General features: G+C 39.1%; 2 protein-coding genes and 1 non-coding gene across 10 annotated transcripts in view; 1 reads left to right on the top strand and 2 right to left on the bottom strand.

The window, feature by feature from the left end:
• Nucleotides 1-8,330, top strand: part of NINL (ninein like) — a 178,741-nt gene extending 170,411 nt beyond the window's left edge. For 4 of the 6 annotated variants that reach the window (XM_024577013.3, XM_045184917.2, XM_045184914.2 and 1 more), the window contains 2 exons: nucleotides 3,926-4,042; nucleotides 7,202-8,330. In XM_024577013.3, the coding sequence (XP_024432781.2) occupies nucleotides 3,926-4,042; nucleotides 7,202-7,393 (309 nt within the window). In that variant the 3' untranslated portion in view covers nucleotides 7,394-8,330. The remainder of the gene's footprint in view (nucleotides 1-3,925; nucleotides 4,043-7,201) is intronic. The other 2 variants (XM_053926534.1, XM_045184916.2) reach the window with 1 other exon arrangement.
• A 5,199-nt stretch (nucleotides 8,331-13,529) lies between these two features.
• GINS1 (GINS complex subunit 1) overlaps nucleotides 13,530-18,373 on the bottom strand; it is a 35,142-nt gene continuing 30,298 nt past the window's right edge. For 2 of the 3 annotated variants that reach the window (XM_024577024.4, XM_053926536.2), the window contains 2 exons: nucleotides 15,375-15,476; nucleotides 13,530-14,248 (listed from right to left, as the gene is read on the bottom strand). In XM_024577024.4, coding sequence (XP_024432792.1) covers nucleotides 15,408-15,476 — 69 coding nt within the window. In that variant the 3' untranslated portion in view covers nucleotides 13,530-14,248; nucleotides 15,375-15,407. The remainder of the gene's footprint in view (nucleotides 14,249-15,374; nucleotides 15,477-18,373) is intronic. The other variant, XM_045185117.3, reaches the window with a different exon arrangement.
• LOC112319768 (small nucleolar RNA SNORA51) lies at nucleotides 16,763-16,894 on the bottom strand. Its single transcript, XR_002976370.2, has one exon. It is a non-coding gene; the product is annotated as a small nucleolar RNA SNORA51 (small nucleolar RNA).

The raw sequence follows: 18,373 nt of genomic DNA, 5'->3' as shown, positions 1-18,373 counted from the left end.
TTTGAGTCCCAGTTTCCTTTGCATCACTATTGGTTCCCTGTACATTTTCCTTTGTTTCTCTTAGCATAGGCTTCATTTTTTCATCTACTTTTCGAACAGATTCAACCAATTCTGTGAGCGTCTTGATAACCAGTGTTTTGAACTGTGCATCTGATAGGTTGGCTATCTCTTCCTCGCTTAGTTGTATTTTTTTCTGGAGCTTTGAAGTGTTCTGTCATTTGGGCCTTTTTTTTTTTTTTTGTCTTGGTGCTTCTGTTACTTAAAGGGGCAGAGCCTTAGGTGTTCCCAGGGCGGGGGTAACGTTGGTCGCTGCGCTGTGACGCCATACGTGGGGGAGGGGCCGAGAGGGAGCAATGGCGCCCACTCCACTCTCCACCAGATTTCAATCTTTCACTCCACTACCCACAATCAAACTGGGCCCCTCTGGTGCTGGTTCCCAAGTGGGTGGGCTTGTGCACACCCTAGGCCCCTGTGGGTCTCTCCAACGACCTCTTCTGTGAGGCTGTGAGTCTCTCCTGCTGCCGCCCCAACCCCCACAGGGGGTTTTCAATCAGAGGTTTGAGGCTTTATTTCCCTGCACTCGAGCCCTGGGTTGCGTGATCTGCTTTGCTCCCCGCCTTATTTGTCCGGTTTATCTGTGCGCGAATGTGGGGCCGCAGGGTGCTACCCGCCGCTCTGTCTGCCCCGTTCTCCACCACTCTGAGTCCGGCCCTCTCCGTTTATCTGTGCGCGAATGTGGGACCGCAGGGTCTGCTAGTTGTCAGACTGCCTGCCACGTTCGTCCCACACTCCACCAGTCCTGGTCCCGCCACAGCAACGCGAGTCCTCTCCTCCCCGGCTGCCCATCTCCGCCCCTCCTACCGGTCTGGACGAATGTTTATTTTTTATTTCCTTGGTGTCGGACTTCCTCGCCATTTGATTTTCTGTCAGTTTTGGTTGTGCGAAGAGGCACAGTGTGTCTACCTACACCGCCATCTTGGTTCTCGAAAAATAGACACTTTTGAAGAAGTGTCTATTCAGGTCCTTTGCCTATTTTTCAAATTGGATTTTTTTTTTTGGTGTTGTTTTTTATAAATTTTGGATTTTATCAGCTGTATTGGTAAATACGTTTTCCCATTCCGTGGGGTGTCTTTGTTTTGTTTTGGGGGTGTTTTTTGATGGTTTTCTTTACTGTGCAAAAACTTTTTAGTTTGACATAGTCCCATTTGTTTATTTTTTCTTTTGTGTCTTTTACCTGAAGAGATAATCAGAAAAAAATATTAGAAAGAGAAATGTCTGAGATCTTACTGCCTGTTTTCTTCTAGGATTTTTATGGTTTCCAGTCTAACCTTTAAGTCTTTAATCCATTTTGAGTTTGTGTGTGGTAGTAGGTGGTCTAGTTGGGTTTTTTTGTCTTTTTTGCATATATCTGTCCAATTTTCCCAACACCATTTATTGAATGAACTGTCTTTAGCCCATTATAATTTGCCTCCTTTGTCAAATATTAATTGACTATAAAAGTGTGGGTTTATTTCTGGGTTCTCTATTATGTTCCATTGATCTATATCTCTGTTTTTATGCTATTACCATGCTATTTTGATTACTATGGACTTGTGGTATAGTTTGATATCAGGTAGCACGATTCTTCCAACTTTGTTCTCTCAAAATCGCTGTTGCTTTTCATGGTTTTTTGTGATTCCATATACATTTTTGGAGTATTTGTTCTAATTCTGTGAAATAAGCCATTTGTGTCTTGATAGGAATTGTGTTGAATCTATAGATGGCCTTGGGTAGTATGGACATATTAATAATGTTAATTCCTCCTATCCATGAACACACATATGTGCTTCCACTTATTTGTATCCTCTTCAATTTCTTTCTTCAGTGTCTTATAATTTTCTGAATACAGGTCTTTTACATCCCTGTTTTGATTTATTCCTAGATATTTTATTCTTTTTGAAGCAATTGCGAATGGGATTGTTTCCTTAGCTTCCCTTTTCAATAGTTTATTATTGGCATACAAAATGCAATTTCTTTCTGTATATTAATTTTGTACACTGCTACTTTACTGAATTCATTTATCAGTTGTAATAGTTAATAGGTTGGGGGGTTTTTTTGGAGGAATCTTCAGGGTTCTCTAAAAATAGTATCTTGCCATCTGATCTAGAAACAATGACAATTTTACTTCTTCCTTTCCAACTTGGATGCCTTGTATTTATTCTTGTTTGAGTGCTTTGTTAGGACTTGAATGAGTGGTCAAAGTGTATATCCATGTCTTGTTCCCCATCTAATGAGGAATGCTTGTAGTTTTTGTCTATTGAGGATTATGTTGCTTGTGTGTTTGTCATATATGGCCTTTATTGCATTAGGGTATATTCCCTCTATTTTTGCTTTGCTGAGGTTTTTATCATAAATGGGTGCTGGATTTTATCAATTGCTTTTTTGCATCTAATGATATGAGCATGTGGTTTATATCCTTCATTTTGTTTATGTGGTGTATCATGTTTATTAATTAGCAGATATTGTTTCAACCTTGCATCCCCGGAATAAATCCCACCATATCAATGTATATGATCTTTTTAATGTATTGCTGGATCTGGTTTGCTAATATTTTGTTGAGGAATTTATTATCTATGTTCATTAGGGACATTGGCCTATAATTTTCCTTTTTTGTAATGTCTTTATTTAGGTTTTGGATTTAGGAGAACAATGGCCTTGTAAAATGAGCTTGGGAGTCTTCCCTCTTGAATTTTTTGGAATAGTTTGAGGAGATGGGTTAATTCTTCTCTGAAGGTTGATAAAATTCATCTGTGAAGCTATCCAGTCCAAGACTTTGTATTTTGATGACTGTTTCAATTTCACTAATTGTATTCTGTCTAATCGGGCTCTTTTATTCTTCCTGATTTAGTTTTGGAAGATTGTATGTTTCTAGGAATTTATCCATTTCGTCCAAATTGTCCAACTTGTTGGCATATAGTTGTTCATAATATTTTCCTACAATCCCTTGTATTTCTGTGGTATCAGTTGTTACTTCACCTTTCACTTTTTACTTTTATTTTTTTTATGAGCCTGGTTAAAGTTTATCAGTCTTGTTATTTTTTCAGGGAAGCAGCTCTTGGATTCATTGATCTTTTGTATTTCTTTTTTACACTCTTTTTATTTCTTCTCTGATCTTTATTATTTCTTTCCTTCCACTCACTTTGGGCTTTGTTATTCTTTTGCAAGTTCCTTTACGTGTAAAATTAGATTGAGCTTTTTCTTGTTTCTTGAGATAAGCCTGTAATGCTATGAATGCTATGAATTTCCTTCTTAGGACTGTTTTGCCTGTGTCCCACAGATTTTGGGTTTTGCATTCTCATTTGCATGTCTCAAGGTATCTTTTTATTTCTTCCACTGTTTAGTTTAGTAACATGTTATTTAGCTTCCATTCCATGTCTTTGTGTGTTTTTCACTTTCCTTCCTGTGATTGATGTCTAGTTTCATAGTATTATGGTCAGAGGAGATGCTTGATAGAATTTCGGTCTTCTTAAATTTATTGAGACTTGTTTTGTGTGTGACATAACATTTTTTAACTTAACTCTATACAGATCAAAGGTTATCTACAGTTATTTTCAAATTTGCACACTTCAGCTAATTTCCACTTTACAGTAAGCAAGCCTGAAAAGACTCACTCTAAAGTGTAAAATATTGGGCCCTGGCTGGTGCAGCTCAATGGATTGAGTGCCAGCCTGCAAACCAAAGGTCCACAGGTTTGATTCCCCGTTAGGGCACATGCCTGGGTTGTAGGCCAGGTCCCCAGTTTGGGGTGTGTGAGGCAACTTGTCAATGATTCTTTCCCACATGTTTCTCTCCCTCTCTTTCTCCTTTCCTTCCCTTCTCTCTAAAAATAAATAAAATCTTTTAAAAAATAAAATGTGAAATATTGGTTTATAACCTTCTTTTGTAGCAGAAAGATCATAAAAAACAGCTTAAAGATACAGAAGAATGGGTACAAAAATTGGAAATGATTTCAAAGAACATGGAAATGCTCCTACAAGAAAAAGTGGCTGAGCTGGGACAGCAGGTGAGTGAGGGGGTTCTGGCATTGTATGCTAATATCATCTTTCAGAACTGTTTTTTCTACTTTTATGGGTGTTCAAGTAGCTGATTCAGGGAGCAACTGTCTTGTAACAGAACTCAAGAGAACCCCATTTTCATTTGGAAACACTGAATCTGGGGGCTTTGTCTAACCTTTATTTTGAGAATCTGAATGTACACATATTTTTCCGGAAGATTAACAATTAAAAGCAATCAGTAGAAAACTGATTTTAGTAAATATATACCCTACATTATTTTGGATATTGTGTTTATTTTCTTTTAGGAATTGTTTTAAACTGATAAGAACAGATTCTACATTTGGTCTTAGCCAAAATGCTGAGAACTGATGGGGAATGTTTTAAGATATATTTTTTGAGGTGTTCACATAACCTCAGAAAAGATGTTAATTCAGTCATCCCATGTACCTGTTATGTATCAAGGCATTGTTCTGGGTAAACCCTGACATAAGCCCCCAAAGACCTCACATCCTGGAGGCAGAGACAGATTGTAACAAGATAAGTGACCTCAGGTTATAAGAATTGATCTGAAGAAAATGGTGATGGGTGGGATCTGGTGAAGATAGTCAGGATACGGCATGGCAACAGACACCTATTGATCAGAGGCCAGGTTGACATTTTAGAAGGGAGAATGGTCGTGGTAGAACTGTTCTGTGCATTATAGTGCTAAGTTCCAGTAGCAGCCCCAATCTCTGGGGCAGCTGTAAAAGGGCACTCACTTCTCCACATGGCCTAGGGAACACGTGAGATCCCCAAAGAGATGCACTTCACACAGAGGGAACAGAACAGGTACATGTCCTTAGATGGGACCAAGCATGGCATGCAGAAGGCACTGAGGAGTTACTGTGGCTGGTGTGATCTTGGGCGGGTACAGGTTGGCAGGGTCCCATCAAGGTCAGCAGTTTAGATTTTATTTTAATTGCAATTAGAAGCCATTGGAAGAGTTTAAGTAAGAACATGATATGATCTGTATTTTTGAAGTCATCACCATGGGAAAAAAAGAAATAACCTGAGCTGCTATAGGAAGAAAACAACAAAAGTCAAAGCTGCCATGATCAGTAAAAGTTCACAATCTCATTCAGCCAGCAATTAAATCAGCAAGAACTAACAGGCAGTGGAGCAGCCAGCACAGGGAATGCTGGGAGGGGTGACAAGGTCAGAAGAAGAGACACATAAAGGCAAATACCAGCTGCTCAAAAAAAAGTTCTATTGCAGTGCTAGAAGAAATTAAAGAAATGTGAGAATCTGTAGAAATATTTTTATTACATAATAATCAAGTATGGTTTATCTCAGCAATCCTGAACTGAGCCCAAATGGATGAAACATTTGTGTAGCCTCTTGCTCCTGAATCATGGTGAAAGTTTCCCAGGCTAAACCACTCTTCGGAGCCTGTCCCGTTTCTTGTCCACCAGCCACTGATCCTCTCAGTGTCTCCCTCATCACTTTTCCTCCCAACTATCAGATTCTGACGCCCCCTTACAGTCACTCCTTTGCCTACTCCTACCTGGTGAGACCAGTTCTAGTTCAATTTTGTGGCTGTCACCCATCAGCTCTGCCCAAACCCCCTGGCTCAACAGCATTCTGAATCTTCTCTCCCCTTTGAACTCCAGCACCTCTTCCCCCTCAACTGTCCTTGGAAGACCCAAAATGCCCAAAGCAAATATGCAGTATACTAGGGCCATGTGCAACTAGACCTGACCTGTGGATCCTGGACCCACCCCCACCCCTTCCTTCCTCTGGGTTCCTGGGTTAAGGAGCCCTGGTCCTACCAGTTCTCTGCTCCTCCTCACAGAAATAACTTCAGAGTTGTCTTTGCACTCACCTGCCTGCCCTCATGATTCACCACTGCCATTGACTTAGTTCCAAAACTTTGGAGTACAGTGGGCTCCTTCCCTCAACTGACCCCCACCCACACCACCAGTTCTGCCTTCAGAGTGGAGACAGAACCCAGCTACTGCTTGCCCCAACCCCACTTCTCCCACAATCATCTTTGGTATCCGAATTGGTGTCTAATTTCTTCTAACCTATTAACACAGGACTGGCAACAGTCCTCTCCAAATGTGGTTGAGGTGCTGGCCTTCCTCTGCTCAGAACCCTTTAGTTTTCCCAGGTCCCTTGAGTAAAAGGCAAGAGTTTTTACAGTGGCCTTCAAGATTCTGCAGGATCTAGTAGTGCCCTGCCCAGAGAGCATGGTAGGTCTGACTTCTCAGTCAGCCTCCCCACAACCATGCCTTCCAGTTACAGGCCTCCTGGCCATTCTGTTACCCACATCATGCCCCAGCCTCTGGGTCTTTGCACTTATTCCTGTCTGTGACATTCATGCCTTGACAGCTCCATGACTTACTCCTGTGCTTTATTCAGACCCCTGTTCAAATGTCATGCATAGAAGCCTTCTCTGTTCATCTCAGCCAAAATAGGAACCCCTCCCTCAGCTGTCTCTCCACTGCTGGGTTTTCTCTCAGCACTATCACCTGACACACTGCATATTTGTTTCTGATGTCTCTGTCTACTACAATATGTGCTCTATAAGAGCAGGGTTGTGGCTAGGGCAGTGCATAGCACATGAGAGGTGCTCACTGAATGAATGACTTCAGTGTTGACTTAAGCCCAAGGCAGGACATCCTTGCCTTTGTATGTTGAACAAGGACTCATGACTAGAGTAGCCTTGTGTCCCCATCTCTGAAGTCCCTATGGCTGTTGTATGTGTTGACTGCACCAATTTTAAGGGTAAATACAGTGTCTCAGTGCCCTGGGTGACACGATGGGCCTACAGAGCAAACTTGGATGAACATATTTTTTGGCACTCTTGACAGTTTCCTTGTTTTACATTGTCCTGAATAGTCCTTTTTGAGGCCTACGGATTTTGGTCTTTCATGTCTTCATTTCATGGTAAAATCTCTCATAGAGTTGACTTAAATTTTCTGTACCACACAGTTCATCAAAATCTCAATTTCCTCTCTCATGCCAGGAAAACAAAAATTATTATGAGATCCCATGTTTTTATCAGACCTGTAAAAACTCCAAAATTATGGGTATGTATAAAGATGGAAGAATAAAAGGAGGCAAGCTGGTTGCCTAGCATTTCTGTATTAGATTCACAGTAAAGTATGGCTTTCTCCCCTCTCTAGTTTGAAAAGAACACAAAATCTGATTTGCTGCTCAAGGAGCTCTATTTGGAAAATGCTCATCTGGTGAAAGCACTTCAGATCACTGAAGAAAAACAACGAGTAGCTGAGAAAAAAACTCGAATCTTGGAAGAAAAAGTTAGTGCTCTCAACAAACTAATCAGTAAGATGACTTCAGCATCCTTCTCTGTATAGATTGATTGTTTCCAATTCATTTGGAAAGAGCATCTTTTAAAATTAAGCCACTATGATGCCATAATTTCCTATGGCTCATTGGTCATGCACTCCTGGACATATGAGCCAGAACTGGGGAGATAGACACATTGGAAAAGACTACATTTTTATTAGCAGTCCTGGGTAATTTCCTGGTCACTGGTGAAATCAGGCTATGGGAACTTTCAGCAAAGAACTAAAAAAAAAACAAACAAAAAACAATTTCATATTGTGCTTTGACTTTGGCTTCAAAGATTAAAATGCAAAATTAGGGCTCTGTACAGTTTTACCATTCCACTGTTACTGCTTTGGGTTTAAATCATTAGTATAATCAATGGTAGTTCTATACAAACTTTCCAGAAAGGCTTCACTCCCTGTGACTGTCACCCAGTGGTAAAAGACAAAGGAAGGGAAGCCCCTTTTCAGGGACTGCTGCAGCATGGGATAATGGCTGGACAGTGCTTATGTTAGGTCTGTGGACTCAGAAATAATGGGTGGTATTTATCGCAAATGCAATCTTTTCCTCACTGAAATGTCATCACACTGGAAATTTTATTGTATGTTTAAAAAAAGTGTAGTTCTATGCTCTGGCTGGGTGGCTTGGTTGGTTGGAGCATCATCCTATATACCAAAGGGCTGTGGATTCAATCCCCCAGTCAGGGTACAAACTTCGGTTGTGGTTCAATGCCTAGGTGGGGCACATACGGAAGACAACTGAGCAGTTTCTCTCTCACATCAACATTTCTGTCTCTCTCTCCGTTCCTCTCTATAATTGATTCAAAAAAAACAAACACACATCCTTGGGTGAGGATTTTTTTAAAAGTATTGTTTTATATCAAAAACACATAAGTTTTGATGATTGTGGTTTACTGTAATATGAAGAGTCACTATTTGCAATAAACTCTTTAATTAAAATTGATTTAACTTGTTTTTAACTTTTTAATTATAAAATATTTCAAATATATAGAAAAATAGTTTTATAAGAAACAAGTATAAAGCTCAGTTCTTGGATAGGAAGACTCAACAGCATTAACTGATTATATTCCCAATAAAAATATAAACTATCCCAATCAACCACTTGTCCCAGAAATGGGCACTTCTAAAGTTTATATGTACAACTAGATAAGCAAATTAAATAATCTGAAAAAAAGAGCAATGAATGGGGATTAGTAATGCAAGTCTCACTATAGTTTGGGTTACATGGATATATACATTTGTCAAAACTCATCAAAGGATACACATCTTCATTCACTTTGGGCTTCTGGTTGGGACTCGAGTAACAAGGAGATTGAATCTAATAGACCTGAACAACACTATCAACCAACTGATGTTTATAAAACCAAACAGCCAGCAACAGCAGAAGTGCACTCGGAACATTCACCAAACTAGACCATATTCTTGGACCTTGAAACAATTCTCAAAAAAGTAAAAGGATTTGAGTCATATAAAGTATGTTCTCTGACCACAGTGGAATTAAATTAGAAATCAAGACTAGAATGATATCTGGAAAATCCCCAAATATTTAGGAAAGGAATAACACACTGCTAAATAACCCACAAAACAAAGAAGAAATCAGAGGGGAAAATTAGAAAATATTTTAAACTGAATGAAAATGGAAATACATTACACAAAAATTTGTGAGTGGAACTAATGCATTACTTAAGGAAAAATTCATAGCACTAAATATCAGTAATAGAAAAGAAGCAAGTTCTCAAAATCAATGAACCCAGCTTCCACCTTAAATAACTGGAAAAAAAAAGAGCAAGTTAAAACTAATCAGAAGAAATTAAATAATTATGATCACAGCAGAAGTCAAGAAACAAACAGGGGTTGGCAAACTACATTTTTTGTATGTATGTATGTACTTTTAGGTATATTTTATTGATTATGCTATTACTGTTTTCCCAATTTTCTCCCTCTATCCCCCTCCACCCTGCACTCCCCAACAGCCCAGCATTCCCCTCCCTTAGTTCATGTTCATGGGTTGTACATGAGTTCTTTGACTTGTTTCCTGTACCATTCTTAACTTTTCCCTATTTTATGCTTACCAATTATGCTTCTTACTGCCTGTACCTTTCTCCCCTCTATTCTTCCCCTCCCCTTCCCCATTGAAAACCCTCCATGTCATGTCCATTTCTCTGATTCTGTTCCTGTTCTAGTTGTTTGCTTAGTATGTTTTCATGTTTTGTTTTTTTCTAGGTTCAGTTGTTAATAGTTGTGGGTTTTTGTCGTTTTACTAGTCAGAGTTTTTGATTCTCAATTTCTTCGGTAAGTCCCTCTAACATTGCATATAATAAAGGCTTGGTGATGATGAACTCCTTTAACTTGACCTTATCTGGGAAGCACTTCATCTGCCCATCCATTCTAAATGATAGTTTTGCTGGATAGAGTAATCTTGGATGTAGGTCCTTGCCTTTCATTGAGAATTGTTTCAAGGTCCAGAATATGGTCTAGTTTGGTCAATGTTCCAAGTGCACTTCTGCTGTTGCTGGCTGTTTGGTTTTATAAACATCAGTTGGTTGGATAGTGTTGTTCAGGTCTATTAGTCCAGATATCACTTCTTTCCAGCCCCTTCTTGCCTGTAAGGTTTCTTTTGAGAAATAAGCTGATAGTCTAATGGGAATTCCTTTGTAGGTAACTGTCTCCTTTCCTATTGCTGCTTTTAAGATTCTCTCTTTATCTTTAATCTTGGGTAACTTAATGATGATGTGCCTTGGAGTGTTCTTCTTTGGGTTCAATTTCTTTGGGACTCACTGAGCTTCCTGGAAGTCTTATTTCCTTCACCAGATTGGGGAAGTTTTCCTTCATTATTTGTTCAAATAAGATTTCCATTTCTTGCTCTTGTTCTTCTCCTTCTGGCACCCCTATAATTCAGATTTGGAATGTTTAAAGTTGTCCCTGAGGTTTCTAAGCCTCTCTTCATTTTTTTGAATTCTAGTTTCTTCATTCTGTTTCAGTTGGATGTTTATTTCTTCCTTTTGTTCCACTTCATTGATGTGAGTCCCACTTTCCTTCCTGTCACTGTTGGTTCCCTGAATATTTTGCTTTATTTCACTTTGGGTAGCTTTCATTTGTTCCTTCATTTTCGACCAAGCTCAATCAGGTCTGTGAGCATCTTGATTACTAGGGTTTTGAACTCTCCATCAGATAGATTGGCTACCTCCTCCTCATTGCTTAGCTCTTTTCCTGGAGTTTTGCTCTGTTGTTTCATTTGGGCCCTATTTCTTTGTCTCAGCACACACCTGTTAAGTTGTAAGGGGGCGGGGCCTTAGGTATTCACCAGGGCACGGCAACCCTCTTTGCTGTCTGTGGGGGAGGGGTCAAAGAGGGAAAAATGTAGCTCAGTTGCTGGGCTCTAGCTCAACTTTCCAACAAACTCTCATGCAAGACTGGGAGTTTCTCCCATCGTGGCAACCCCCACCATAGTCCAGTCAGCTCTGAGTCTTAGTTTCCTGTTCAGCCAGCCCCACACACATGGTCTGCTGCCACACCAGATGTTTTCAGCCATCCCTGTCCACATAGTCTGCCGCCTTGCCCTGGGTTCTCTCAGCTAGCCCCCGCCTCGCGGTCTGGTCTGCCGCCTCGCCACGGGGTCCTTTCAGCCAGCCCTGCCCACGGGGCCACCACCTTGCCTCAGGTTCTCTCCCTCCACCCTTTTGCTCTTTCTCACTCCTACCGGTCTGGTTGGTCTGGTTGACTGTTTCTTTATTCCTTGGTTGTCAGAGTTACATGTAGTTTGATTTTCTGGAACTTCTGGTTTAGTTTTTAGATTGGTTGTTATCCTCCTTTTGGTTGTGCAAGGACGCAAAGGGTATCTACCTACACTTCCATCTTAGCTGGAACTCCACAAACTACATTCTTAATAGGTTTAGCCCAATTCTGTAGCCTGCTTTTGTGCTATGGCGGCAGCTATGAAAGACACTGGCCTACAAGTCCAAGATATAGAAAAAGTTTGTTGATCCCTGCAATAGAAAACCAGAAAAAAACAAACAGAAAAAGCCAATGGAGCCAAAGGTTGGTTCTTTGAGAAGATTAATAAAATTGGTAAACCTGTAGTCAAGATGATCATGATAAAGAGAAAATAAATTTACCAACATCAGGAATAAAAGAGGTGACATCACTACAGAATTTACAAAAAGCCTAAGGCAATATTATAAACAATACTATGACAGTATATTCAATAACTTAGACATAATGGAGGAGATGAAAATTATCAAAGATCATTCTAGAAGAATAAACTGAATAGCCCTGTATCTTTGAGGGTAATTGAAATTGTGGTTAATCTTCCTACAAAGAAATTCCAGGCCCAGGTGTTTTAAATGTGAATTCTACTAAACATTTTAGGAAGACATAATATCAAGTCTACAAAACTCTTCTAAAAAAATTGAAGAAAGTATTTCCCAAGTTATTCTATGACACGACACTCATGTCTATGACATTCATAGACATGACAAGGAAAGAACACTACAGATAGAAAACACTACACTATACCTCATGAACACAGATAGAAAAATGATATAGTATTTTAGCAAATCAAATCCAAAGTGGAGTTATATCAGGAATGCAGGGTTAATTTAACCTAGGAAGGGGTTGGGGCAGGGATCGAGCAAAAAAGAAAAAGAACTCATGGACATGGATAACAATGTGGTGATTATGGAGGAAAGGGGGATTGGTGGAGGTGGGTAGATAAATGGTAATGGAATAAATACAATAAAAAATGAACTATAAAAAAACGGGGAAAAAATACATCAAAGATGAACATCTCTCCCCCCAAAAGATTCACACCCAGATGGTACTATCAGTATTAAAGCCATTACATCTCTATTTAAAACAGGCAAAGGAATTAACACCAACTCAGTTTTACACACCAGGCACTGACACCAAAGCTGGCAGTGGTGGCTACTCAGTGTTCCCACATTTATGTGATTCAGGTAGTCCCTTCACTGATCTGGGCAGCCTATTACTATAACCACTGATGGGATGCAGCAGAAGTGGTGCTAGGCCAGTATTAGGCCTCACCTTTCAGAAAACTAACAATGCCAACTTTCATCCTCTTGGCACTGTGGGAGTCCTGAGCTGCCAGGTCAGAAGCCCAGCCAGCTTTCTGGAGCAAACCACATGGAGAGACCACAAAAAGACGGAAGGCCAAACCAGCCATCTGAATACGACCATACCAGAGACCCCAAGGAAGATCTACAGAACCACCCACCTGAGCCCAGTCAACCAAATTGTGAGAGAATGGTGAGAGCTGATAAACTGGTATGGTTTAAAGCCATTGTTTTGTTTCATAGAACAGATAATTGACAATACTGACAAAGCATGTGTGTACATTCCCCTCTCTCAAAACATTAGAAACCAACATCACTCACAGTTGAAAAATTCATCTACAAAATAACAGAAAATCATACATTACAGTTCACTAAATGGTAAACATCATGGCCAGGAAGAGTGTAGCTCAGGGAATGCAAATAGTTTTTTTTTTTTTTTAATTTAATACACACCCAAGGATATGTTTATTGATTTGAGAGAGAAACATCAATGTGAGAGAAACAATGATAGGTTGCCTCCTGTATGCGCCCTGACCAAGGCTTGAACCTGCAACCTAGGTATGTACCTAGACCAGGAATCAACCTGCAACCTTTTGGTATATGGGCCTAAGCTCCAACCGAGCCACCAAGTTAGGGCAGAAACGCAAGTAGTCATACTTAGGTACTCATTGGCTTCAGAACTTGTCGAAACCCTGTACTCGTCACATTTTGACAAGAAAAAAAGTGTTTGAACACTCGGTGCTTGCTCAGGACTTGTCACACTTCCTAGAACTTGTGTGAGTCACAACACCACCCCACAAGAGAAAATGCTCCATCGTTCAGTACTCGTCAGTCTCAACACGTGTCATGAATTCTGGAACACATTAACGATGAGCACTGAGGTACCACTATAGTTTAACGATAGAATTCTATTCATATAATTCATAACACTTGGGAGTTAAGAAATAGTATGATAACTCAAGTTCCAAAGGCATATTTCAAAAAACCGTATTTATTAATTACCACTATTTTATTTTATATTATGGTATTGAATTTATTTTGAGGCTTCAAGTTACACTGAGGGAGGCCACAAGTTTTGGTATTTTTCCTGGAGAAGTATGAGATAGGAAGATTGAGAAAGGAGACTGTCGCTTCCAATAAAGTCATCAAAAAGATAAGCTGCCACCTATTATCAGCAGCAGTCAACATTTTTCCAACAGTTCCAGACCAATAAAAAAAAGTTGTAGACAACAAAATCAATATGAAAAAGAAATGAGTTTATATAAATATCAAAATGTGGCCAAGTCATCATAATTTGCAACTTTTGTACATATATTAGCCAAAGTCAGTCAGATAATAGAAAAAATAATTCATTCACACTAGGAACAAAAAATAGAAAATAACTGGGAAACCACTAAAAAGAAATAGTATACTTTACATATGTAACTAGCTAACAGTGAGCACATGCAATTATGATATTTAGAGGATAAAAGAGGAACTTTCATTGTCTACATTTTTTATTTTTTACCCTTTTTTTAACCTATACATATACAAGTATTACCTTCAAAGTTCTAGCCACAATTCGAAGTAGTTAATAAAATTTCAAATTTTCAAATATTACACATTCATTTCAAATACAGGATATATTCTATCACTTTATTTGGGAACTTAAACACAAAAGAACATTGTATCATTTAAGTTCAGGAGTGATGGAGGGCTGGCAACATGGTAATGGTCTTCATAGCTCCTCATCCTCACAGCTGACGCACATGGACTTTAGGGCTCACCAGAGTGCATGGTTCCATTTGCTCTGAGTGTAAATATGAAGGAGGAAAGTGAATGCAGACCCACAATTAACATAAACATCACCAATCCCATTCACTGTTTAACAGCAGAAATATAGATGAAAATATGAGCTGGCTACCAAAATTAAGGGGAAAAATCATTTTAAATGATGAAAATAATTTGCACAGGGCAGCCTACAAGTAGGTCTATTATGAAAACATATAGATCCACATCTAGTTAAAGCCTCTCTATAACTTGATTTTGGCCAGAAACATTCCCCTATATAAAAACAAAACTGTGTATATAGTATATACCAGGTACCAGGCTTATTTAATCTTTTACATTTGAATGCCTCTTTCAGATTCCTGGGCTGGTAATGGAGGGGACTAAGAATAGGGAAAGGCCACTGACCGCCAGGCAGTAAAAAGATTCATTCTGTGCCTCTCCAACTCCCACCATTCATAGTTCATCAAACGATAAAAACTGCATTCCACTTAGCTGACCAACTGTTCGTGTGACTTTTCTGTCGATGGGAATCTGGGGGAAAACTACAAAGTTTCTTTTCTAGCCCCCATGTCTATTTCCCTTTCCAAAGTGGTGATACTGGTACTCTCACAGATAGGCAAGAGCCAGATGAGCCACCACTGTTGGAAATGGGCTAATTCATTGTGTCCTTCCTTTTTCTTCCCAAATAGCCCAGCAATTGTCATTAAACATTACATATATTGAAAACTTTTATAGACCACCATCTCCACCTGCCCATGTCATTTGGAAACACATATTCCAAGAATTCAGCTCCCTGACTTACACAATGCACACTGCCAGAAACAACACAAAATGCACAGGAACCTACTTTCTCCCTGCAATAGCCAAGTGTAACTCTCTTATTGTTTAAAAGATTCGAATGTATGGTAATAAATATTTACTTTCATTCAAAACACACACACACATTGTAGTAACTATAGGAGTGTTATAATTATAGATGCAGATTACAAAAAAGAAGAGGAATCCTATACAATAGAAAAACAAACCATTCTCAGTCAAGTATTCCTGGTTATATTAAAGAATGTCTATAACCTTTAAAACCAAAGAAGGGTGGAGAAGGAAGTGTAGAAGTTTGCGGGGGGGGGGGGGGGGTGTTGACCTCGTACCACAGGGAAGCTTGGCAGGGCCTCAGTATGAGATTACCACAGAATGTGCTCCAGAACTCCTTGTCTAATCAGCTGCTCACACTTCCACCGAGGTAGAAAGTGCTGAGTGGAACAGATGGTAGAAAGAAAGAGAAAGATTGGGAAAGAATTTTAAATTACATTTTACATCATTAAAAAGCAGCAACTGGTTATATATTTTTCACATTTCAACAGTCATACAGTTAAAAGCTAAACTTCAGTATATTTGCTGTTTTCATCAACTGAAACTGATAGTAGGTAGAAGTGTATTGAATTATTTAAATAAACAAATTCATAGTTTGCTTAAGTTAAATTTAAAGACTTCTGAATTCTAGTAGGTATTTTCCTTAGTATTTGCATTTGAATTTATGCACAGAAAACCCAGGTAGGTGAGATTTTTAGGCACCAGAGAGATGACAAGTTGTACAAGTCATTAGGAAGACCAACAAAGGAACCCTCCATTAAACCATTTATTTTAATTACAGTAGCAACTTTTCTCTTGAACTTTTCAAGGATCAGAAGTATTTGTAACCTATGAAGTAGGTACTGTTTACCCACTATGTTGTTAAGACACCAACACCTAGCTAATGGTATCACTCGTCCTCCATGTCCTGAGAGGATACTCTTTCATTGTGAAGCAGAAAGGAGTCTCCTTGTCTGATTGCCTCTCTACACACAGGGGCTTAAAACAGAACTGACATTTCCTAAACTTTGGAGTGAGGAAGTACAGGAAGCAAGGGAGGAAGACTTTCCAAGCTCACGGATGACCAAAGTAATCTCAAAGGAAAGAAAGATATACTTGGGTAAAAACAAAAAACATTATACAGTACAGAGCAAATAGCCTTAGAAAATAATTGCAATCGAAGAGATTACCAAAAATATTCAAAGCAAAACGTAACTTTAGTAGCACTGTGCACCTACACGTCCCTCCTAATAAACTCAAAGGCCTTATGTAATTCCTGTGACCAAATACATGCCTCCAAATTAGTCATGAAAACACATGGGCCAAGGACTATTATTTAACATGTTAAAAAAGACTTTAGAAGGTATAATATAAAAAAAGGAGCCCACAACATACCACCACCACCCCCAAAGGAAAAAAGGCAGGGACATGTTATTTATCTAACAATTATCCCAATTTTTTCTAAAAAGAGGGGTTTCCTGATTTCTAGAAAAACAGAAACATGTTTGCCATATTGATAGGCATAAGTGAATGTATGGTTAAAAAAAAAAGTCTCCCTAATGTTTTATAGTATATGGACAGATTCCATAGAAAATTGATTTTAGATGTGGTGAGACACTTTTAGAAGCACTCTAATATCAACTATAGTAGATTATGTGTTTTTAAAATTTTCCCATTTTTTTCCCCTCCATGTCTCCCCATTGACAATACAGACCAGGCAAAGGGCCTGGGCTGAGGTGTACATGGGGTGGGTTTACTCTGCCTTCTCTTTCTGTACAGGTAGTGTAAGAACACAGCCTGTGGTAAGCACTGGGAGGCCAAAATTCTCCCATTTTTATAATGAAGGGTAGGGTAATAGTAACAAAAAGCATCACCACAGGAACCAATGTCACCCCAATAAATTTAATAAAAAATACAGTAAAATAATTATTTTGCCAAAAACAGCATTACCAGGGGAAAGGCTTCTGCATGGTCCACACAGAAAACAACTGCCTAACACAAGAGCAGATGGAAGAAGGGCTCAGCTGGGTTCCCACTTACCCAAGCCTACCCAGGTATTCCCTGCCACTGAGGAATAACCACCATCTGGGCACACTGGGTGCGAAGATCAGCCATAAAGTTTGTGAAAAAATTTCAACCACAGGATGGTGTTTCGGAAAAAGTGACATTTTCTCATATCTTGCTTTATGAGGATAGCTTTATTCTTGTGAATGAAAACTTCATACTGGGTCCTCCAGAAACACAGATTTTAAGGAGACAATTAATTTCAGTATTAATATTAATTCATTAGTATTATCCAATTCATTGGTATCCTATTTCTCTAAAAGGACAATGGGAGGGAAATTCTGCCTTAACAAAAAAAGATTTTAGGATGCCCTGAAAATCTATCTTTAAAACATTGAACCGTTGTTTTATGAAACTATCAAGGCTCTAAGGGTACTTGTAAACTAAGAGATCAAGGCACCCTCTCTTAAAAAAATAAGTCGAAGAACCATATAACCTGGAGCAGTCTTGTTCCATTCCATAAACAAAGACATAGGCCCTGGCTGGTGTAGCTCAGTGGATTGAGCATGGGCCTGCGAACCAAAGGGCTGATGGTTAGATTCCCAGTCAGGGCACGTGCCTGGGTTGTGGGCCATGCATGTCCCCAGTAGGGTGTGTGCAAGAGGCAACCACACATGGAGTTTCTCTCCCTCTCTTTCTCCTTCCCTTCCCCCCTCTCTAAAAATAAATAAATAAATAAACCTTAAAAAAAAAAAAACAAAAGCCAAAGACATAGGATCATTAGACACTAACCAGCAAGATGGGAGACAAAGAAAGAGTAGTTCTCATTAGGTCATTTTTCCTCCTATATTTATGTGACTACATACAATTGAAATAGGATAAACATTAATTTAGCTAAAGTGAAATTAATGTGAGCTTGAAGGTGTCAAAGGAAAGAATAAATATATTGAGATTCTTAGTAAGAAAAAATTTGGTTTAAGTAACAACTTCATAGTTTTAGTCTTTCCCTAGTAAATTCTGTTAATATATTACTCAGAAGTTTTTTATCTATATCATTATAATTTGCTAAAGAATTAGGATTTAGCCCTGGCTGGTGTGGCTCAGCAGACTGAGCACAAGGGTGTGAACCAAAGGGTTGATGGTTCAATTCCCAGTCAGGGTGTGTGAGAGAGACATATTCTTCTCCCTCTCTTCTCCCTCCCTTCCTCTCTCTAAAAATAAATAAATAAAAATTTTTTAAAAGACAAAAACAAAAAAATACAGCGAACATTTCTCTCTCTCCAGGAGAAAAAAA

The sequence above is a fragment of the Desmodus rotundus genome, chromosome 6, assembly GCF_022682495.2.
Source record: "Desmodus rotundus isolate HL8 chromosome 6, HLdesRot8A.1, whole genome shotgun sequence".
Classification (NCBI taxonomy): Eukaryota; Metazoa; Chordata; class Mammalia; order Chiroptera; family Phyllostomidae; genus Desmodus; species Desmodus rotundus.
The sequence above is the reverse complement of the archived record's forward strand: the minus strand, read 5'-3'. Positions and strand labels throughout refer to the sequence as shown.